This window comes from Rhea americana, unplaced genomic scaffold (assembly GCF_003343005.1).
Source record: "Rhea americana isolate MKP2758 unplaced genomic scaffold, rheAme1 scaffold_252, whole genome shotgun sequence".
Lineage (NCBI taxonomy): Eukaryota > Metazoa > Chordata > Aves > Rheiformes > Rheidae > Rhea > Rhea americana.
In genome coordinates, this window is record NW_028186371.1 from 350,483 (window position 1) to 375,216 (window position 24,734).

The 24,734-nt window shown below is 36.7% G+C and overlaps 1 protein-coding gene across 1 annotated transcript in view; it reads right to left on the bottom strand.

The window, feature by feature from the left end:
- Window positions 1-24,734, bottom strand: part of CFTR (CF transmembrane conductance regulator) — a 96,552-nt gene that overhangs the window by 34,020 nt on the left and 37,798 nt on the right. The window contains exons 12-18 of the mRNA XM_085307078.1: window positions 13,781-13,875; window positions 10,798-10,884; window positions 9,158-9,890; window positions 7,897-8,025; window positions 5,222-5,259; window positions 4,020-4,273; window positions 2,889-2,968 (exon numbers count right to left, since the gene is read on the bottom strand). Of these exons, the coding sequence (XP_085163204.1) occupies window positions 2,889-2,968; window positions 4,020-4,273; window positions 5,222-5,259; window positions 7,897-8,025; window positions 9,158-9,890; window positions 10,798-10,884; window positions 13,781-13,875 (1,416 nt within the window). The remainder of the gene's footprint in view (window positions 1-2,888; window positions 2,969-4,019; window positions 4,274-5,221; window positions 5,260-7,896; window positions 8,026-9,157; window positions 9,891-10,797; window positions 10,885-13,780; window positions 13,876-24,734) is intronic.

Consider the following 24,734-nt stretch of genomic DNA (forward strand, 5'->3'; position numbering starts at 1 on the left):
AGACTTGTGTTCTCTGGCAAATTCTGAACACAAAATAAGCGTACAGTCAAGTGGAAGATGACACTTACTTTAAAAAGACAGAAACAAAAATCAACACACAAGCCAGCTACATTGGTATACATTCAAGGAATGCCAGCAGAGACATAATGCAGCCCAATTATGGGCCAGGAATGAACGTAGTATCAAAGCAGAATGAGGAGACAAATTCTACTGCTTCCTGTGTGCCTCCCTTTTGGAAAGAGCAGTCCAAGGTAGCTCCAGCAATTCAGCAAGGATTCAGGGTAGTGTTGATTACAGCAGTGGCTCTAGTTAACCAGTGGTTGTTTATCACTCATGGAAAACTTGGTCACAACCATAGGTATAAATGTCCAGTGCCTTCACTAAGACCTTTTAGATGGGACTGCATTTAACACTACAGGCTAGCAATGTTTGGTAGAAGTATCTCACATGATGGATTTCCAAAAAATAATGATCCCACTGTCAGCACTGATAGAAGTCAGAGGGATTTAAATACTAGTTGCAATGGTAAGTAATCATTAGCAGCCTGTAATTCATATCCAAGATGTATGGAAGCTGGTCAGATGGCTGTCAGAAAACACTGAAGATGCTATCTATTGCCACTGATGTGAGGATTAATACCTTTTCTTCTTTCATGGGCAACTGAGTATATCTCCAGTGACTTGAAAGTAACCCTGGATTCTTTCATCCTGGGACCTCAGTAATGCTGGATGAAGAGCCCTGCTCTGTAAAAGAGAAGGCTCTATAGTATGTCTGCTACCCATGAAAGCCCTAAGGAAAAATGTTTCATGGTATCAACAGCTGCAATAGTGGAGGAGGCAGTGTCCCTATACATAAGGCAGTCAGCTGATCCACATAGAAGAGTGAAGGAGAACTAACTCTCAAATTTTGTGTCAAATTCTTGGGAAAATATCAGAAGTCATTTGCATATCACAAAGACAGGACAAGAGGCAATGGGCAGAAATTGAAGCACAGGAAGTTCTGCCTGAACGTGAGGGGGGATTTCTTCAGTGTGAGAGTGACAAAGCACTGGAACAGGTTGCCCAGAGAGGCTGTGGAGTCTCCTCCTCTGGAGATATTCAAGGCCTGCCTGGATGCAATCCTGTCTAACACGTTCTAGGTGACCCTGCTTGAGCAGGGAGGTTGGACTAGATGATCTTCAGAGGTCCCTTCCAACCTTACTGATTCTATGGTTCTATGATTCTAAGACAAACTTGCTATTCCTTCTCCAACATGGCTTGGCAGTTAGCAAACATAAAGTGAAGACTAGCAGTGACCAAGTCTCCCTCCCAAATAGATTTGGATTTGGGCATCCCAGTACTTTTAGAAGTTAGCATTTTTTGTGCATCTCTGCACTTGGGGATGAATAACCTCATGCATCAGTACAGGCTTGCGGCCAACCCACTGGCAAGCAGCTTTGCAGAGAAGGATCTGGTGGTCCTAGTGGACAACAGATTGAATATAAGCCAGCAATGCACCTTTGTGGCAAAGGTGGCCAACAGCCTCCTGAGCCACATTAGGAGAAGTGTCATGAACAGGAAAGTGATCCTCCCCCTCTCATCAGCACTGGTGAGAACACCTCTGGAGTGCTGTGCCCAGTCCTAGGCTCAAAAGGTAGACGTGGACATATCGGAGCAAGTCCAGTGAAGAGCCATGAAATTGATTAAGGATTTGGAGCATCTGACCTATGTGGAGAGGCTGTGAGAGCTGGGATTGTTTAGCCTGGAAAAGAGAAGGCTGAAGAGGATCTTATCAATGTTTAGAAGTTCCGGGAGTGGGGAGAGAGCCTAAGAAAATGGATCTAAACTCTTCTCAGTGGTGCCAAGTGACAGCACAAGATGCAACAGGCACAAATTGAAATACAAGAAATTTTATCTTAACATAAGAGAAACATTTTTACTGTGAGGGTAGTGAAACACAGGAACAGGCTGCCCAGAGAGATTGTGGATTCTTCATCTTTGGAGATACTCAAAACCCAACTGAACATGGTGCTGACCAACCTACTTTAGTTGGCCCTGCTTTGAGCTAGGGGTTTGGAAAGGTCCCAGGTTCTAAGTCCAGAGGTCCCTTCCAATCTCAACCATTTTGTGATTCTGTAATAATCAGCGCAGAAGGAGAAAGCTGTGTGTATAACTTCTCTGTATCTTTCAGTCGAAGATACCCTTGCTTATTTGCAGTTTTCATGGAAGTCTGAAGCTGCCAAACAAGTCTGAATGTATAGTGAATTGGGAGAAATGACTTCTGAGGGCATGACTGGTGAAAAGCGTTCAAGACAATGGGGTGGTTCAATGCTTTTCTCTAGAAGAACCTAGAAAGATTGGGCAGCTTATCATGTATTTTGAATATATTCAACAAAAGATAAGAAGGAAATGAAGAGTGATGCTAGCAGATGGGGAATGGAGGAGGTTAAGGAGGTAAAGTCAAGAAAATGATGAATGCAATGGATAGCATGAAATCACCATGAACAGCATGAAAAAATACGCATCTTGAGCCAAAGTAACTGAAAGAAATTAAGGAATGACCTTTATATCTTTGAAATTGAGTGTGGGCAGCAGCAAGGTGTACTTGTGCTGTATAGCACAATCCTTTCAGGGCAAAAATGTTTCTGAGCCTGAATATTTAAAGGTTTTTGCACAAACAGTGGAGATGATAGACATATGGACAAGTACTCAAAAAAGCAGCAATGATGAAGTTGACTAACAAAATAATCAGCCATGTAAACAGATATATTGATTTACAAAAGAAAGAGAATGTTGGGATGTAATTCCAGTTGTTAACTCTTTTATTAATACAATTTCTTTCCTATGATGTATGACCAAAACTTTATAGTGGTATAAGACAATAAAATCATAAACTTTAATTTTACAAACCTGAACAAAGTCAAATATTGTAAGCGGAAGTAAGTCATCCAGTATTGCTGTATCTTTTGAGAATCTGTTAAGTATACCACCTACAGATTAAGAAACAAACAAAAAAATGTAAAGCAAATATTTTAGCACATGCAACTCCTACATTTGTTTGCTTTATCAAAAATAGAGCTTTTTTCCTGAATACAAAATATTAAAAATAAATGCATCAGTTCTAGTACAAGCAATTCCATTACAGTTTAATGGAGCTAAAGTTTCATTCATCATGAAGAAATTTGGCTCCATAACTTCTGCTTTAGCTTGGAATCTCACAGAAACTCCAGGAAAAYATAATAAAAACAAAGAAACATAATTAAACAGGAGAAAAACAGAGGCATGAGGCATCAGTTCTGTATCCTTTATGCAGCAGGCTTTGTTGATACCCTGATAATTTGCATATCTGCATATGTATGTTTGCATGCCAGCTTCTTAACTTCTAAGCAAAGCTATTGTATTAATCATTAAATAACAACATAATTAGGGATATAATGGGGAAATCAAGTAAAACACCCTATGGTGTATTTTCATTTACCAGTGTCTCCTGCAATCTAGTATGCACTGGTAAATAGGGTATGGGATAGACATGTCATACACAGTGGGAAATTGAACTTGTATCACCAGTTACACAATGAACTCGATATCAACTTCAGAGTCAGATATGAATACGAGTACCATTATTCACACTGACATTTTATGCCACTTCAATAGGACTTCTCACAAGGCACTGTTTATCATTCATATCTTTCTCTGTCACTCACCATGTAGCTGACTATATCTTTTCTATTGTACTTTTATATGAATTCTATTCATTAAAACCTTCTCTGGTTTTATTGCCTGAAACAATTAACAATTTTCTCTTTTTACTCCAACGTAGAAGGAGATATTTCAAAATCAATGCTGACAACTGAAATATGTCATATTTAAAGTGCAATCAAAGCTCATTACAAGATTCACAAATTGCTTTATGTAGCAAACTTTTAACATTCGACTTGACTGAAATGTAAAATGGAAAACAATGGTATCCTTTAACAGAATGAAAATTGTTTAATTAAAATAAAACCCATACATGAGTCAATCAGTTCCCTTCTCAGTTACCTGCTTTCAAAGAGTTGAATGTTGACATAGGTGCATGAAGAACTGCGTGCAACATCTTTTGATGAAGAGTTTTAGACACTGTTATAAGAGTATGCACAAGGGGCAAACCTCTGAAGATACCCATGGCTAGCAGGGTATCTGCCACTCCCACATAAATGTAAAAGATGTAGTAGGTGCTAGTGTCAGTGATGATCACAGCAGGTTTGTCAGAGGTAGCATTTTCTGATTGTGTTGTATTTGCTTCCGAAGTTGAGCTGTGTGATAGAAGTTAAAAATAAATATTTTACCTGAAATCATGAGTTTGTTTCTGTCATTTTCTCTCTAAACAAATAGTACTGCAATATTTATTTGTCATAAAAATATATTAATGATGAGTTACATATTTTTCCAATAATTTATGAAATATTGCCCTTCATTTATGAAGTGTAAATTATTAATTATCCCATGTGCCAATAAGGCAGAGTAACTCTCTGTGTGTTCAGGTGCCAAGGCAATATATACCCAAAAACCATCTTAGATAGTGTTCCCCAAACTGCTGTGTTAAAAAGAAGTGATTTATTAACTAAGTAAAATGCTTCAGATGTAATATAAAAACCAAAGATCTATTCTAAGGGAAAGTAACATAAATTCCTCCAAATTTGCATCACTCTGCTTCCTATGCTCATACCTACAGACTTAGTGTTGCAGGACTAGAGCAAGGATCACAAGCGTTACCCAAGAAAAGGCCACACTGCTTCTCAGTATGGTTTAACATTCATCTGCTTGATCCTGTGACTTCTGGGAATTTTTCAAAGGTGAACAGAGGAAATTATATAATGGAGACTTACAGAAACTGTTCACCTAAAATGTTCCTAAGCAAACGTCTCGCTTTTCCTCTATGCAAGCCAGTGGTGAACGGCAATGTATTCAGAAATATCAGGTCCACACACCTCTAGAGTGAGCTGACTCAGGCTGTGTCTCATCTGCATTGTTACGTACGCAGCAATATGGCACAAAYCGTTTGACTGCTAGCACTTAAAGAAGTACCAGTTTAAGATGATCACCTACATCAGCTAGTCAGATCATCCTCTATGAACCATTTCACCAAATCTAATCTAGTGCCTATCCATATAGACTTCTGGCAGAACTTACTTAGATATTTATAGTAAAAAATCAATATAAAGGAATCCCCAGTCCCACAATAAATCACCATCAATACTTACTTTTTAATAAAGAATAACCCAACAAGAGAAGCAGCTACCTATGGCCAGAGAACACAGAGTTATTGTCTTGTCATATTATGTTCTTTTACTCACTTTTCTTCTTTCTCTGACTTCGTAATTGTTTGTAGAGAGAGCATTATAAATGGATGGAAGTCAAACTTCCCTGAAGTAAAATCCTTCCACACAAAACATTTAGTGCATCCCACCAGGAAAGCTACATTTAGACTTTTATTACAATTAGGACCTGAAGTGCCAAAATACTCTTTTATTGTTTTTTTCCGTACTATTAACAAAGGCTTGCTAATGCATTCTCAATGACAAGGCATGTTCACTGTATATTTTAACATACTTTAAGTTTAAAATATTAATACTTCTTGATAGCTCTAAAGGAGCAAACCTATTTCTCAGTATCTTCAAAGGCAGCTATTCAGATAGGAATATCAAACATTAAACATCATTATTCTTGCATTGCTATTCTTGCTAACTGATAACTACTTTTGAGACATCTTATCTGATCTTATTGGCTCCTTGTTTTGTGTAATTCTCCACATAATCTATTTTCATATTTTCAGTGTGAATATTTTTAATGCTTTTTACTGGGAGATGCCTCAATGTCCAGCAGATGCTTCCATACCACCTCTTGTCAGTCCTCTGAGTCTTAGARTAAATAATTCAAGGTTGATTGTCATACTTTAACTTTAGCATTGGCAAGGATCAAGTTTCCCTCATAATAATCTTTCTATGTGTCCCAGCAGAATTCTGTTCTGATCTTGACTCCTCACAGCAGAGGACTATTTTTTTCAGCTGAGAAGACAAAGGTAGACTATTCTGAGATAGTATAAGTTCACAAAGCATTTCTACATGTTTCTATTCATAACTGTTCTTACAGTTCAGCAATCCTAGGCTTTGTATACTGCATCTAAAAAGCATAGGTTTGAGCTGCTTAAGCCAGGTATACACAGGTACCACTAATATAGGTGTGTCCTATTTATGGTGGTCTGTGTGGACTCAGCTTGGAACCTAGGATATAAGACAATTCATTCTAAATCTAAAATAGCATCTTTAGTGTCTTCCATAATAGTTCCATCCAGCTCTGAAGAGTATCAAAACTCTATTTTCAGCTTTACTTGTCTCTGCTCTCTCAGGTTAATACATGACCATCAGTCATTATCTCTCTTCATTATCAAAGATACTTTGTCTGAGATTTCATCTCCTCCACAAGGGTTTACTAGAGGCTACAGGGCCTATGCTATAACTGAGTAACTTCCACCTCATGAATAACTTCCAGTACACTCCCTTATCAGTGGGCTTTTGYTTAAGCAGTAGTTTCAGTGGATATTTTAATTTAAATGGATATATTATTTGTTCTAAGTTTTGTTCTTAAATTACAAGATGACTTTTTTGATTATTTAAGAGTTTTAATCTAATTTGAAGTCAAAAATAAATTTTAGAAATGTGCATTGAATATGAGAGGATAAATCTGATGCATCTCTAAGGTAAAATTCCTTTTTCTCTACGGCTCACCTTTAGCTTTACTGTTGTAGGTTTTCTTCAGTCATTTTCCATTACCATGAAAACAAAACTGATGTGATAACAACAGCTATACATTTAAATGCCCTGGAGGTAGTTTAAAATTTGGGGGTCTCAGATGAGATCCACGCTCTATTCCTGGACCAGAAGAACTAATTTAAGTCTGCCTCAACATAATGTTAATGTAAATTTCGAATATCATCAGTCATAGTTTTCTGCAGGTTTGTGATACTAGAAGTTGAATGCCACCRGAGAGCTGTTAAAAATCCTTAACTGTAACTGACACAATCATCCAGAAACTAGCCCTAATCCATTCCTAATAAAATCTTCTATTTTTTCAATTTATGTTGAAAAATATCAAGAGAAATTAGTACTAAATTTTGGAAATTGACATCTGACCATAGTCTCATTCACCTCCAAGTCACCTCTGTAACATGCTCCATCTCTCATAAAAAAATCTGATTTAGGAAATTAATTATAAAAGAGGCCACTATAAGATGATATAGATATGTTAAAACTCTTTCCTAATTTGAGAGACAAGATGAAAAAACAGGCAACATCTGTTATAAGAAGAACAGATCAGGCAGATGTTCTTCAGTAAATTTCTAACAGCCTTTCCACTGTACTTAAAAAGTCTTCTCTGCATGTTGCAGTAACATCCCATACATCTTTAGGCAGCTCTCTGCCTAAGTCCCCTCTATTTTATCGCTAGGAGGAAAGCTAATAATGCATTTTTGAAAGCAGTTCTCCAGGATTTATACCTGTGTTTTTCAAAAATTTTCTAGTAATTAATAATCTCCCAAGTCTTTGCAAAGATATCTTTTACCAGAAAATGGAAGATAATTTACCTGTAAGCTAGAGACCTGTGTAGGGACTTATTTAAGGCACCATACAGCAGAAAATAACTAAGGTAATCTGAGACAGTGGGTCTTCTGTTGCCACGCACTACTCACTGTCTTTGGTAAGCAATGCTAAGTCAGACAATATTAGACAACAGAAAATTAGTATCTCAATATCATTTAACCAGTCAGCAATACATACGTGAAATGTCTTGATGCTATATGCTTTTATATTTTCATCACAAACAACATAGTTTGAATAAATACTGTTTGTAGTAAAATGACATCAGGAATGGATATTCTTACCTCAATTAAGAAGATAGCTACACACAGAATTAGTACAAAAATCAAGTTTTTGTGGATGGTAATGTATCTGAAATATGTGTTCCATGTAGTAACAGTACCCATGCTTTCAGTATCATCTGTAAAACATTCCTGCCAAAGAATTGATATCAACATAATTAGAATTGCAGTAATGTCTATATATGAGAATTTTTGATACCTGAATACCATCATTCCTTTGTTAACTCGTTCCAAATAACAGAACCGCAGCTTTCAGACTAGTTGATAATGGCTGGAAAGGAAGATAATGACTAGTTGAGTCGTTTTTGTTATAAGGACACTGTTTAGGGATGACCTGAGTTTTTCACACAGCTCTGCATGTAACAGTCAAAATTTGTCCAACATTGCTAATGTTCAGTCCTGTTTACTTAAGAGCTATTTTCTTTCAATGCAGATTATTAATGTGTTGTTAGAGTTAACTCATAAATACTCGAGGAATTTTTATTCTATTTAGATCAATAAAGCAAAAGAAAAGATGGTGAGTGCTTTAGCAAATTTGGGGTTTAAATATTTGTTCTACATTTCTCCTTTCCATGTAGAAAACTGCACTGGAAAATATTAGTATTCTGTGAAAATCAACTGTCATTTTTGAAAATTAGTTTATCATGTCCAGTTCATAATTCTAAGAAATAGGAAGATTGGTCCAATTTGTGGTCTTTAATTGTGTAATTTCCAGCATATCCATAAAGAAGAGCAAAATCCATAAAAGACAGCAAAAACCACCTTACTCTTCTGCTCATTGTCTGTATCAGGACACAAAAGTTATGTCGTAAGCTTAGATTCCAGTCAACTGCAATATTAGTTTTAAAAACTGCCAGATTTTAAAATGTATTTTAATTTATTCTGAGTTTTAACATTTCAAACATCTATTTTATATAATTATTTTTAAAAACATACTTTCATGTTATGGCTTCATATTTCATTTTGCCATAAGTAATCTTAGAAGGAGATTACAGTGTGAGAGATCAAATCCGTCTGTATTGAAACCTCTACACATAGCGTTCAAAAATTATAAAAGGCAAAATAAAATCTGGAGGATTTGATACAATGATTTCAAGATGGCATCTGAGTTAAAAAAGAATATTCCACAGATATTCCAGAATAATATTCAACAGAGAAATACTGCATTAGGAATGACAGAGTCAGGTAGAAAAATACATAAGGAGTATATTGCACAAAACTACCTCCATATGAAAAAACGAGATCAATGTAAATCAGCACATACCTTCAAATCCTCTTCACTAATTTCATCAGTAATGTCCAAAACACTGTCTTGAGATAAGCGCCTGGCATAGATGTCTGTCTCGCAAGACAGGTTTGTCTGAGGCACCAGAGACATTTTCCGAACTGTTGTACTTCCCTTTTTGTAAAAGTTTTGTCCCTGGTTCACAGAGGTGCCTGTCATCAAGTTTAGCACAGATTGCCTCCTTCGACCTTGCAGCATTTGGTCAGCATTTAGCACATTACTCCGAGGTAGAACCATATCTCCTTGCTCTGAATCAGGTACCAGTGACAGCCTCCTTTCTGGTGCGTTGATGTGACCCTCCTCTATTCCATTGACCTGTGTTCCATTCTTTTGTACTATTGAGAATTTTCTGCTTGCATTAAGTGGGTTAATAATTATGGAGTTCTTTCTTTTGTCATTAAAATCTGATGTCTGTTTAAAAGACTGCTGCTTTGCTTCATTTCGTGATCCCACTCCTTCTCCTTCAATGGAAAATCGTCGGAGAGTTTCAGTTAGAATTGAATTTCTTCTCTCTGCACTGAACTGATCAAAAGCATCAAATCCCATCAGCTTTGAGCTAAAGTCTGGCCGCTGGCCCTGAAGTTCAGAAAATGTTCCATAGAAATAGCAGCTCCCCTCATGTAAGATTAATATTTTGTCAGCAATCTTTAAATGTTCCAGTTTTGAAGTAACCAAGATCCTAGTTTTATTTGCCATTAACTTGCAAACACAGCTATAAAAAATAAAAGTTATTTACATGTTAAAAAATATTCTTTTCATAACTAGACATTGCTTTTATCACTTCCACTTTCAAACCATTTGCTTATACACATCCCCATGTGAGCACTCTAAGGTGGTCCCCCAAAATACAAAGAAGTGGCAAAACTGAGATGTGTGAATGGTGAGTACTTTAACACATGAGCCAACAAAACAGGAGAAAAAAAACGAATAATTTTCAGGTCAAACTAAAAAACACAGTTCAACRTGAAAGTGAAGTATTTCTTTTCTTCTTAGGCTTATTTAGATCTTTTATTACCAAATTCAAAAGTATTAGCCCAGTTTCAAAATTTCAGGTATGTTGTGGCTGAGAAGTTCATGGATAGCAGTGTGTCCTTACTGTGTTAAGCTACAGCAACAGGAAGTCTTTGTGTTTGGCCAACCTGCTGTCAATCTCCTGGTCAGTGCGCACTTTTAGATGACCAGTCTCTTAGCAAATATAAAAACAAGACAAAATACAGTCTTTTTGTAAACGCTTATACTTACAAAGCAGATAAACACTTTAAAATGAAAGTTCTTCTGGTACACAGACACACCAGATATGAAGTCATGCACCCTGGGATTAACAGATCATAACAAGTTCTACACATTGTGACTGAGGAGGGAGCAGTAGCGTTCACACCTGGCCCAGGTCTGTTTCTTACAATGAGCTATATTGTCCAACTGCTAACACAAAAGGCTCACTCACAAGAATTTCCAAAATTAAGCATCCCATAAAGGTACCATGTTGATCACTTCTGTAATTTTATATTGTTATTATTAAATTCTGCACTAATTAGAGTTGGATTTTCATTTTGTACCCATGTTTTACATTGTGCCACTTGAGAGTATTCTTAAATACAGTATCTCAAAACATACAATACCTTTCAAATATTTCTTTCTCCGTAAAAATGTCTAAATATCCAAAAGGAGAATCCAGGAGATACAAATCAGCATCTTTGTATACTGCTCTAAAAAGAGAAAATGGATATGAAACTGACTTTCAGCTCTCTTGTAAATTTACATAAATATAATTGAAAATGCACGCGTTTACCATTTTATATCAAAAATTTATAATTCATAGACTTTTCTACAGTGTTAATATGGAGCTAGAGTTCAACATTAAACGTAACTGTAAGATACTTTTCAAGAAAGCCTTTCCTTGCTGTAGACTGTATTACATACTGACTCTGTTTTTCATTACTTTCTATGTAATCAAAGGAAGCTATACAGCTGCCTTTCATATAGGTTATCTTAACAATCTGTTTAAGGCCTGAATTTGACAGTGCTTTGGACGTACAATGACCATTTACTTACCTAAATGGGCATTCCAGTACCATAATGTCTACGTTCTATATGGTAATATATATTGATCCCTGTAGGAATATTTCAGATTCATAAATGAATGCCTGAAAGGACTTAGGTCTCAGGTGCAGGACTTAGTTTTAAAAATAGTTTGAAATAACTTGCAAGCAAAGACAGGTGTGTTAGCAAGCCACAGCCTTGCAAACATTAACTTGAATGGCACTATACAATATTTCACGTTCAGGACATGAAAAACTACTTGTAGCATTAGGAGTAGCAGTATTAGCTGTATGTGCCTGGACATGGCTCACTGAGACCTAAATCTGTGATTAAGAGGTTTATAAAAATATGTTTCAATAGAAGCTCAAAAAGGTCCCTTGCCTTCCTCTGTGAATATGAAAATCATAACATGRTATGAATCAGGGTATAATTAGTAAAGAAAATCTGGACAGCTATATTTCGGTACTTTTAAAGGTATTTTTTAAATGAGTTTTAAAACCATTATGTTGAACAATGTGAAAACCACTAGAAGAAAAACTCTCAATAATAGCATATTATGTTAATAAACTAAGTAACCGTATTGAAAAATCCTCTGTCATGATTGATTTCACTGACCATACATTATGATGTAGTGGCTGCACAATAACAAAAAGTTCATACTGTTCTTGGCATTTTCAGCAGTTAAAAAGTTTGCTGTTTGTTTCCCGGAATAATGGTAGCACTCAGCTTATTGCTGTAATTGGTATGTTGGACTTACTAGCTATATATGATTGACCTTAGGGTACTGGGCCAGTGAGCTAACTCAAACCCAGGGCACACACTGTTTTTTTTCACATGCCCTTATTTCTACCTGTTGCAGCTGCAGGCATTGATAGTGTTCCGTAAGAAGGCTGAACTCAGGCTATCAACATCTTTTTTCAAGAGGAAGGGTTGGTGGCACTTCTAGAAGGGATTCTGATTTCATATGACTGCCACAAAGTAGACCAGACACATGTCAGACCAAGCGAATCATGTTCAGCTTCTCACCAGTGCAAGTACACCCGGGCTGTAATCCCAGGTTCCCTTCTCTAGCTTTCTCTGCAACCCACACCTGAGTACCTGCACACCCTGATATAAGGTGAGCTTAGACTGGAGCCTAAAGAAAATGCAAACAAGCACCTACTTCCTTTGGGACATTTAGTTCTTTTGAAAATAACAATTAAATAGCTAACAATAAATAAATAATATCAATTCTAAGACACATTATAAAATGAGTTGTGACTATCTCATAAGTGACCAACAAGACTATTCGTAGAATCTGGGAAATAGTTCATTAAAGTATAGGATTTTAAATGAAAATCTAAGTGGGTTTTGTTGGGTTTTTTGCTCTGAAAGCTGCGTCTGCTTCTCTTTTCCTGTCCTGCCTTAAAAGAGAACCCTATACCCTTTCTCCATCTCACAAATCCACTAAAAGGATCTGCACTGAAGGCCTCTCTACTTTAATGAATACATCTTTTATCTTACTCTCACACAGGCATGCACATCTTTCATGAGATGCGTTGTAACATAATTCTGCCTAGCACTTCTGACCATGGGAACCAACACAATTTACACTTTGCACAGAAATAAATGGGGCCATTTACACATCAGAGCTATCAYTACTGAATTACTGATGATAGCTAAGTGATCCAGCTAAAACACATGGCTAATTTCTAGCAAAACATCTTCTACTTCTATAGATATTCAAAATTAGACATTTACTAACTTTGGAACACCAAACAGAGAAGACTATCTCTCCATTATTCATAGGTACTCACTAACCATTGCTTTCCAATTATTCTTCACATCGTGAAAAATGTGCATCAAAAAATGTCCAAAATTAATAGCAACATGAACCCCAAATCTTGCACCAAAAAGGGAAAGATTCATCTAAGCTAAGCAGAAGATGATGCTTCTGACATCAAACTTTTAAAATTCAGTGAATAAATATACACAGAATCACAGAACAGTTGAGGTTGGAAGGGACCTCTGGAGATCATGTAGTTCAACCCTCCSTGGGCTGAAGTAAGGTCACCTAGAGCATGTTAGACAGGATTGCATCCAGGAGAATTTTGAATWTCTCCAGAGAAGGAGACTCCACAACCTCTCGGGACAACCTGTTCCAGTGTTCTGCCACTCTCACAGTGAAGAAGTTCTTCCTTATATTCARCTGGAACTTCCTGTGTTTCAGTTTGTTGCCTCTTGTCCTGTYGTTTGGCATCACTGAAAAAAGCCCATCCCCACCCTCCCTTGAGGTATTTATGGACATTGATAAGATCCCCTCTCAGTCTTCTCTTTGCCAGGCTAAACAGGCCCAGCTCTTACATCCTTTCCTCATAAGAGAGATGCTCCAGTCCTCTGATAYAGATGTATCACAAATGAAATTGCAGAGCAAACTTCATATTTCTGATAGTAGAATGAAGTTCCTCATAAACGTAGGAGATACTAATTTAGCGCAACTTGGTTCACATGCATTTAAGTGCTTAGTCATGGTACTTCCCTTAGATATGAAATGCTAAAATAGTTAGATGGTAAACTACTCACCTTGCTAGTGAGATTCGTGCTCGCTGGCCTCCACTGAGGGTGATTCCACCTTCCCCCAGCACTGTATAATCTTTGTCTGGGAACTTTGAAATGTCCTGTTAATAGATTTTTTAAGAATCAGATATGCATTTTGCATGTTYAAGGAACACAAACTACACACTAAATGGAAGCAATAGTATACAGGCAGTTTAGATGACAGCTGTAAAAAAGGAAATGAAATATCTACACATTATTGTTTCTTTCACCTGTTTACGTAATCAGAAATGGTGATTAAAGAAAACATATCATTTTTCTACTTCATAGAGCAACTAAGAGCTGCAAGACTTCAAGATCAAATATTTGTCTTAATTGCTCGATGTCTAAAAGCAAAGAATGTACCTTCATATAATATCAGTCTAAGGTGTTAACCCTCAGAATGTATTTGTATCAAGTAACAATGACAAATGTGCTTGCCACTAAAGTTAGGTAACACAGGAAGCAAACTCTGGATCTGAACACCTCAAATCCCAGAGAAATTCGTACTTCAGCGGCTGCATTAACAAAGGCTGACACAAATTTCCTAGTTGGGRATGCCAAAGGTCTGTAACTGGTTTAGGATCCAAATCCTACAGCCTGGGCTGTAAGTTAGTTATAACTTACGAATATGCTGGAAATGAATCTTTAGCCAGTGATAAAAACAGCAACTATCRTTTCACTCCTGTGTAAGGGTTTTGCTTGGCATAGAAGAAGAGAAGCCAGGACGGGTCTCACTGACAGAGGAGGTCAGGAGTTTTCTTGACTAGGAGTATTTAGGACAGAAACTGAGGATTTATGAAAACCAAAATATTCCATGGAAGCAGAGACATGAAGAAGGGCTTGTGTGCCTCTAACGTGTCTAATTTTTCCACTTACATGTTTGCTTTAATACAAACATTAAATCTGTCTACCAGCCTTATCTGGCATACGTCCTAAGGCATTATAGTAGCARCTACTACCACCATGACGGTGCTAGTTTCAAAGGTCTTCTCCCAGAAACACAGGCTGGACTACCTCAGGTTCTTGGCAGTTTGCTCCTTGGGTTTCAGGGAGCCCAAGCTTCCACAAGCTACAACTCCAAGGCAGTTTTGTCATGTGTGGAGTGGGAAGCCCCAGCCTCCCAGAAGCTCCCAGCATCTGTGCCCCCAGCTCTACAGAAAAGGACTGCTGTTCTCACTACCTATGCATCCACACCAAGCCACTGGTAAGAAGGAGATTCCCTAGGAGTCAAGGAAGCTGAGGAGGAATTCGGTATTAGACAAAACTGACTCCCATATTTTCTTGCTTTACAAAATGTTTCCCTATAGTACAATTTCTGGAGAAGAAAAAGTGGCATGGCATAGGAAAATCCTTCAGGAAGTGAGCTTTTGGGGCCAGGTTTTATGAAGTAGCCTACTTCTGGGGTTTCTCTGTCCCCAGGCATCCAAGGGGCATTAGGCGGGAACCTAGCTGTCTACATGCACTGTGCTGCAGGTGGGTAATGCTGTCCCTGCAAAGTTATTAGTGCATCGCTCTGCACATGCATAGTAAACACAGTTCATACAGTTCATCTACATGAACCACATGGCTGATCTGTTCATATGATAGCCATAGACACATCACAAATGACCTACCACTTCCATTGGAAGAAGCTGTGTGACTTGCTCAGCTGGAAATTTTTCCATCTCTAGGAATTTCTGCAGCTTAGAGTCAGAATCATGACCAAGGCAAAGTAAAGAAAGCCCTCTATGTTCACAGTTTGTTACCTTTCCTTGAGTAAAAGACTGAAAGACACGTGAAGCATTTTTCAAGCATTTACTATATCTGAAATCAGAAAGCTGGTGCCTGTCACTTTCCAAGAAAGACAAGTTTAAATTCTTCTGGAGGTTAATGAAATCTTTGTCGAGTCAAAAAACTAACTTGATTTCTCCTATCAAGGCAAAGATAGAGAGGAAGTGGAGTAAAAGACAAAAAKAAAAATATGGAGGAGAAAGATTAAGTCTCACTACAGCACTGTCTGGAAATCTATTATCTTGTCTGATGTAACCAGCTAACACTGGACTTGTTTTCAGCAGTAGTATTGACACGAGAAGAATCGATTCCAGATCATGCATATGCAGTCCACATCATTCCCAGAGAAGTGCTCAGACTCAAAACTCAGACTTGGATATCAAGCTCCCTAGATTGCCCATTCTAATACTGGGCAATCTTTGGCATTCCAAGCCCCTGAGGTATTGCAGAGTAAATAAATAAATAAATAATTTGCCAGAAAAATATTTCCTTCTTCCTCCCTTGTAAATTGCCCTGACCTCAGGAACAGAATGAACAATACTGTTCAGGCCTGGATCAGTGACAAATTAAAGGACTAGAAACTGACTGCCTGATCCATCAGGAAATGGGAGATTCTCCCAACTCTTTAATTTGATAATAGCATTCCCTTCCTGACTTAGAAGATTCTGACCTTAAAATCAAGATGCTTTCATGTATGGAAAAGCTATTGCAGGTGACTTTTAAATTCTTCTCATGTTAACTTGTTATTTTCCTCTTGTAGAAGTAGGGCTGCACAGATAAACTCCAGTTACTAGCAAAACAGCTCAGTTATTTGCAGAAAGAGGAATGTGAAAAATATYTTCACAATAACATTTTTAGAGCAAGATTTTCCTAACATGACAAAATTGTTTTCGTATAGATCATGAAATATTTAGAGAGAACAAAGTACATTTGAGATGTCCTGCTCGGAACACTTGTGGTTTCACTATGCAGAGGAGTAATGTTACTCATCTGTAACTCTGACATTTACCTGGTATCTTCACCTGGACATTAGGATTTGTGCTGTTATGTACCYAGATATCTGAGTTGATTTAAATTGTTTCACATTTCTACTAGTACCGCGGCCTGAAATGCCACTGTAATGGTGCCATTCCTGGTTCCTGATTTTCCTACTTCTTCCAAAAAATCCAGGTGAAGAATGACCAGGCATACTGATCTTCTCTTGTAAGCAAGGTGAAATCTAGCCCTACTGAAATTAATTCCAGAACTCCCATTGTTTAAAATGGTGGCGGGATATCATCAGATATATTCCTTTGCAGGTGTGTCAACATGGAATTTTAATCAGACTTTTAATGAGTTCCCCTTCTGGTCTCCTCTATCCTTCACCTCAGGATAACATATGGCATGCAACAGGCAAAGAAGTTCAGGCTGTAATTATAATAAGTAAAAATTGTTTAGCAATTTCTTTCAAAGGTGTAAACAGAGTGAAGAAGTCCAATAGATACACAATGCTATTTGTTGGAACACACATTACCTATTGTAAAAAGTACATAGGGCTGGTCCAAATACATCCTTGCTGTCATTTTATGAAGGAAGTGAAATCAAGCCAGGGACAAACTTAATGTAATGATGCTGAACAGCATAAAAACAGCATTTTAATGAAGTATCCACTAGATTTTCTTTAACATATCTATTTCTAAATGCTTAATTGAGAAATTTATGATGAAGTATTCAGTCAAGAAAACCTCCACAGTTCTCATCAATATTATTTACATTTGTGTATGCTTCRGATATCAGGAGCTGACAAATCTCATGTTGCACACCCAAGGAAAAGGCACTTCTCTTAGTATCTGTTTGCATTTTTAATCTTGTAAATGTCATCTTCGTCTACTCCAGCAGCAAAGGGATGACCCTCGTAGTATCTTTGGCTTGCTATAAAAATATAGAAGATTATGGCTGAGATGGTTTCAGGTGCTATCTCTTTTCAGAGTAAACGAGAAATACGTTCTCACTAAAACAGATGGAAACGTAAGAATGGACTTCACACTTCAGGTGTTTTCTATAGAGATTCTTTGTCATCAAGATCATTTGATAGATTTACATGCCCTCATGCTAAGAAAAAGCTTTAGCAACAATTAAAAGAATAAAACTTGGGAGAAAATAGTTTCTAAGAAATACACCTTTCAACAGAATAATTGCCACTGATTTACSAGTTTTGTGTATCTTGCTTCAGCTAGAGGCTGTCAGGAGTTCAAATGACAGAACACAGATATTTTACTTATAAGACTCCTTTTTCTTCCCTAAAAATGTCGTTAATGGCTTGGATTTCCATCTCCTTTCTTCCTTCCAGAAAAGATAGAACAGTCTTGAAGCTAATGGAACAGAGCAGCAGTCTTTTAATTCTCCATTTAATCCTCACTAATCCTTTCCTCTGACCTATTTTACTTCCTTTTTTGCTTACAATCTCATTTTTCATTCTGTAGCCTCTTCCTTTTCTGTCATTAATATTTCCCATGTTCATTTCCACAACCCCCCCCAAATCCTCCATTCACATTGCTTCTTCCATCTCTCTTACAAAAATCCTCCCTTTCTTTTCCTCTTCCTCTCTGTGTTCACAAGAACTCTGAATACAGACTTTGCAACTCTCTCTCTGTAGTGTAGACCATCTGTAATAAACTAGAAGAAAAATATTGAAGAGTTTTTGTATAAAATGTCAGGTAAAGTTGGATGTAAGTTAAGCAGAAAGAGTAGCAAAGGTTTCAAGCAGGAGCTGGAATGCTATTTTACCCAATTTAGTATTTTTTTTTCTTTAGGTAGAAGAGGAATATTTACTCTTTTATCTGTTTTCTCCCTGACATGATTATTTCTGTACTTCTCAGGAACCATATTCAACTCTAATATCTCAAAGAAATAGAAATAGAACAGACACACACCTCCATCTTTCAATTCAGGGATTAAAAATAGTAAAAATCTTTAGATAATGAGTTTGAAATGRCGGTGCTTCTTTGGGGCAGAAAGTCCATATAACATGCGAACTCCCTCACTACAACCGTTGCATCACAGATACGTGGGTACAAAAGCTGGCTGCCTTTATATACTTTCCATCTTGCACTGGCATGATCTAACAGCATAAGCAGACTGCTCTAACGGAAATTCCTGTCAAGGGTCCAAAAGTACTGGCAGATCAACTGTGAAATTGCTTACCTAGGGGGGTCCCTGGGGAAGAACCTGATGGGTTGAAGGTAAACACGCTAGAACAATTTCCTTAAAGCAGGGGAGCATTTCACTTTGAGAAAAAAACACTGACTCAAAGGACCAAATACACCCACTTCAGAAAGTTTATCTGCAGTCAAATAAATAGGTTTAATGGTGCCACTCTGTAATATTCTACTCTGTTATCTTTTAGTTAAAAACCTGTTGCATTCGATAGAGTTTTCCCCACCCCCTTTCCTGTGTTAGGTACAGGGTTCTGAATAGATTATCTTGGATGTTGTCCTATCTTCTCTGTTACTTCTGGAATCATATTTAGTTTCCTTACCCTGTGTTTAACCTACCCACGCATCATATCAGCTACTTTATGTTTCAAAAATTTGTTCCACAGCAATCGTTGCCATAAAGAGAGTGAATTTTGCCAGCATCTGTGTGAGTTTTAGGTGAGTCTGAAATTCTCAAGGCTACAATCCCTTATGAAAACAAAGCTTAGAATTTTGGATCATGAAACTTTTATAAATGGTTCAACTGGAATCTAACAAAAGCCTCAGCTTCAGAGGAGAGTTACCTAAATAAGAAGATAAAATTTTAAAAAGTAATTTCTGATTTTGAAGTACCTTAAAGAAATATGTTTTTCTGACTTCTGAATCAAAAAATGAGATCTCTAGTATGTTCAAGGTGATTATCCAAAAGCCAAGATATGCAAAATTACTGAAAATTCTTAATTTAAAAAATTTTAACAGAAAATTTAACTAGTAGATATGAAACAGAAACACAAGACTTAATTTTAAAGCTTTATAACCTCAAAATTTGAGGTGTATTACAGATCTGTTTCATTTCAAAGGTAATTTCTATTCTGTCAATTAGGACAAATTGAAATTTATGCCTTCTGCAAAACCAGCAAGGAATAATTTCTAGTGCACTTAATGGGGTGAAAATAAATTATATTTCTCACTTAAGAGTAAAAGAACATAAAATGAGCAGGTTTTTTCAGATTTTGAACATACCAGAAAAGCTCCTCCAAAATATTTTGTATCAAGTCCACAACCTCTGTTTGAACTAGAACAGGTATGTTACAACATTTCATAGTCTTAATTTAAAGATATCAAGTATCTTAAATTAGAAGAAATTCTTRGATTCTTTTGAGTATCACTTTTCTTGGAAGTTTGTAAATAGTTAATTAACTATTTTCAATGTTTAAAAATGAAAGCCTTATTTCTGCTGTGTTTTTTTTTCCCTTCTTCTTCTTCTTCTTCTTTTTTTTTTTTATTTATTTTTTGGCTAACTATCTACCAATTACTGTTTTTTCCTACTATTTTCAGAAATCTATCTCAGGCAGACACTAAAGAGTGGAACTCATCTCACCTAACATCTGCAGTGAAGACATCTAGGTTAGAACAACTTATCTGGTCTCTCTAAAAAGTCAGTAAAAAGAASTAGGAAATTTATTTAGAACTATTTTAGACGCTTGCATTAGGATGAGATGAACTCCACCTTGACATATCTATTGCTCTCCCTGGCTACAAAGGGAGTCTAGGTAACTTGCTTCTGTATCTACACTATGGATATCTACATGATTAGATAGCCAAGGTACCTCTTAATATCTTGTAGGGATTACTTACTATAAAGCACTCCATTCCAGATTTTAATTCTTTTAGTTTCTCTCTTCCAGACACTTTCCAATGTAAAGCCCTTGTAAACAATAGATACAAACCCAACACAAATATTCACCTCTCGGTCTGACTAATGCTGCCATACTGCCTCTCAACTCTAATTGATTTAGTTTAACATTTGTACACTTAAAATCAGCTCCAAATGTGATATTCTGTGCAAACTAATACGATATCTGCTGAAAAAAATATATCAGCACAGATAAAAAGGGCTGGAAAAGTACAGTGGGATGCATTCCACTATTAATTATGGATATATGCTCCAGTCTCAAGACATCCTTGACACTGCAGATTACTAGTCATCTGGGGATGAATGCCAATCTTTGTGAGGAGATGCTAAATACACAGTAAAATGAACCAGAGCTTGACATGTTTGGTTGTGTCTCTAGTTATTCTCTTATTCTCTTAGTTGAAAATTGAATCTCCTGCATTTGCCAGTTCAGAAAAGACAGGATCTGGCCACAGATTTGTTTTGTGCTATTATAAGACTCGACTTTGCATGAAAACACTTTCTCTGTTAAACATTATCTTCACAGGCAGATGACAGCTCTCAAATCAGAACATGCTTACTTTAAGAGTGGTAGTCTTTTATGTTCTAAAAAGGTAGCTTGCCGTTCTGGGTTTATGGCATCCTAGGTAACCACTGAAGGATTGAYTGAACTGATTAGATGTAAAAATATCTACCTTTACCTTTCAAAAAGGTAAAAACAGAAGTCATTGCAGTATGGTTTCAAAACTAATGAATTATTACACCCCTTTGAAGAGGATATAGTGCTTATTTATTTATTAACAAGAATGTTATGGGTCTATCCCTGCAGTCTTGACTGGAGGAACACATTCTCTTAGGCTGATTTTGTTCAACACTAACATCTAAACTTGAAGACTCCTATTTCAACTGTCCAAAGGCTTTACCTTTTTAACTTAGCATATGCTGAAAACAAACAAAACTCACACTCTGTGTATAGTAGGCTATTAATACAACCTAAAAATATGAAAAGTCATATACCTTCCACATTTTTCATTATGTCAGTAATAAGGATTTTGCAAACCCAGTGAGAAACTCCTATAAATTCCCATTATATTCCAGTTATCCCAGAGTCATGACATTTATGCAACCCATTAATCTCTGAGAAAATGCACTTGTAGAATTTGAATCCAATAGCAAGTTTTGTGAACATATAAACTCATCTAGTGCACATCTCCAGTCACTTTGRCTACTCAGCAATGAGAGTAAAGAGYAATAAAATATGCAGGATGGTTTTTCAGTGTTAAATTTGTTCATGCTTACTTGGGCCTTAATTTGAAATGCTAGGGAAAAGCACTTCACCTTCTCTTGTGAAGTGATTTTTTTGCTGATGAAAAGTTAAAAAGGATGGAACACCGTCTCAAAAAGAAGGTAGCAGAAGCTGAGGCAGCACTGATACATTTTATCCTACTTTTTGAATGCCTTTAAGCTTACCTATAGCCACTGTCTTTAAAAAGAATAGAGGGAGTTCAGAATCTGTACCAATTACATTTTGGCATCTCTCTATGTTAGCATTGTAACCTGTGATGCTAAAGATAATGGATTTGTGATTTGTGATAAGAGGTGCCCACTAAGAATTAAACTCATCCAAACGATTTATTTCAAAAAGGCTACTGAATAAATGACAAATAGTAATGAGTACTGATCTGTACTGGACCAGTTTGAAATAGAAGTCAGTACTTCCATTTTTGTAAACTTGGATTTATGTTTTATAAAATTCTGTTAAATTACTCACAATACTTGCTTGCTAAAAAAATCTGCTTTCCTTGAGGAAAGGAAGAAGAGAGGCAATGGAGAAGGAACAAACAGCTCTTCTCCTGTGCCTCTCTCTAGAATTTTTTTTCCTGTAATGTCTCATAGAAAGTCTCATGTAATAAAAATATATTGGCATTCCTTTGAGTTAACCATCTCAAAAGGGTAAGGACAAGGTTTAAACACAACTTACATCTCACTTCTGCCATATTCCATATGGCCTGGGCTTTCAGAAATACTTTTTTCAGCAAGGCTGACAAGAACATTATGGTACCTCTTACCATGGTCATAATGCCATAGTGCTTAGACCTGCCAAGTTACCTCCACTGAACCTACGACACAACTGTCTTTCATTTTTCATCCTTTCAGCAGTTTGGATCTCATACATTYGTACAGCATTGTAATGTGGGGTCCCTTGCCCTCCACATCCTTACATGCTAGAAAACGCTATGGAGYAGAGCTGTGAGGGCCAAGGATCAGAGAAGAAACCTATGGCAAGGTACTGCTGCAACATGTGTGCCCTYAGGTGGGACTACGCTCAAAAGACCACAACTAAAACACATGCTCCCCATATGCAAACTGACGCTACAGGATCTACCATATGATATGATTCTCTGCATCAGGAACATTATCAGTCACACAGTCATGTGATGGCTCACRTATGCATGAGAAGGAAGGATACTTGAAAGACCTATATACGCTAATAGCACCTGGAAGAACTCAGCACAGACTGAGATCCTCAWGTGCTACACTGACACAGTTTATTAACACCTTGGCAGTGTATTCATGAGGCATACGGTTCTCCAATATATCATCATTTTTTTTAATCTTTATCTTCTGGTTTCAGGTACAACATCATAAGCAGGTGTATTGGTATAACAGAAGGGTAAGTGGAAAGCTGCAAGATGGTAAGAATAAAAAACTGAGGGTGGAAATTTCTTAAGCTGAATATGCATGTCAAGAAAATAGGTCATAACTACCTAAATTCTTTAAATGAAATAACATCTAGACTAAATGTCTAGACTAAATATTTTAATGTTCTAGATTGCTAAATGTGAGCTCATAAAATAAATAAATAAAGGTAAATCCTTTCGTTCCTCATACTTGTATTACTTTCCAGTAAAGTTAATTGGAAATATTCAAAATTCATCACAGTGGAATCCATCTTTTCAATCTTTCTTTTGATGGTTCCRTACAAAGATAGAATAAAATGTAAAACAACAAGAATATTTTTTAGAAAAATAACATTTCCTCCATCCAAATCCCACCCCAAACAAAGTATTTTAGGTAATAGGTTCCACAACTACATTGCCTTTCTTTGGGAGTACAGAATCAAAATCTAATAAATAAAATATTCCAATCTCTAAATAAAAACAAACATTTTATTTCTGGAAAGCTAAAAATACAGAAAACTACATTAAATATTTCCTTGCACTTTCTATCTTTCATAATTACTTGAGATAAATTTACTTCAAGCATTTAATGGCTCTAAAGAGGTTGTAAATGATAATGGRGTTAGGTTTAGCTCAGCTAGTTAGAGCATGGTGCTCATAATGCCAAGGTCATGGGTTCAATCCCCGTATGAGCCACTCCTTTGAGGGTGGGACTAGATGATCGCCAGAGGTCCTTTCCAGCCTTACTAATTCTATGATACTGTATGACAACAGCTTAGGAACTAGACTATGTACTAGTCAAAAAAAGTTAGGAAAAAAATGTAGTACTAGTGCACTGGTCTTTTTAAAAATTCTCATGTATCGCAAAATGATTGAAGTTAAGCTTATTTATTATTATTTGCATATCTGCATAGACCTAAAACAAAGTACAGAGCACCTAGTATCATGTTTGCCAGCCTCAGTCCCTCATTCTGCTCTTGGATAAAAATGGGCTATTCACTGTTTTTCAGGAAGCCCCAAACCTAAGTATATGGTATGAGATGACCATCACAGGGGAAGAATACTCTGAATTTAGCAACTGCTCTTATTACCTTCTCTGGGCTGGATCATCAGTATGTTTCTGCTATAGAGTGATGACAGAGATGGAAAAGCAACAAGACTATTTCAAAAGGATATTGCATGCTGCCATAGAAACATGTCCAATTGCTCACTGAGTCAAACAAAGGAGATGGCTTCATCTTCCCAAGAAAGTGTCTGAGACTATAGAGCTTGAAAGAAAATCTCATTTAGCCATATATATACCCAGAGGTGTATTTGAACTGACTTTTAGCATATGTGCAGTACAGAAATAAATTCTCTTTCATCTCCAATTCTTTGTCCATCTTGAAGAGTCCATGCAAGAACTAGACAATGACTGTTCCTACATTCAGGTGGACTATGGAACTACTTAGGAAAACTGAAGAGAAGAGTGAACACTCTCATGCAAAAGTTCTCTGGCACCTTTTCTTTTATGAAGGACAAGAACACACACAACCTCAACAAAGCACTAACTCTTCTTCTCACAATACACCCTTAAAAAATATACACTAGGGAATAAGCAGGGAATCAGTATTTGATATCAATCATTAAATCTGCTATAC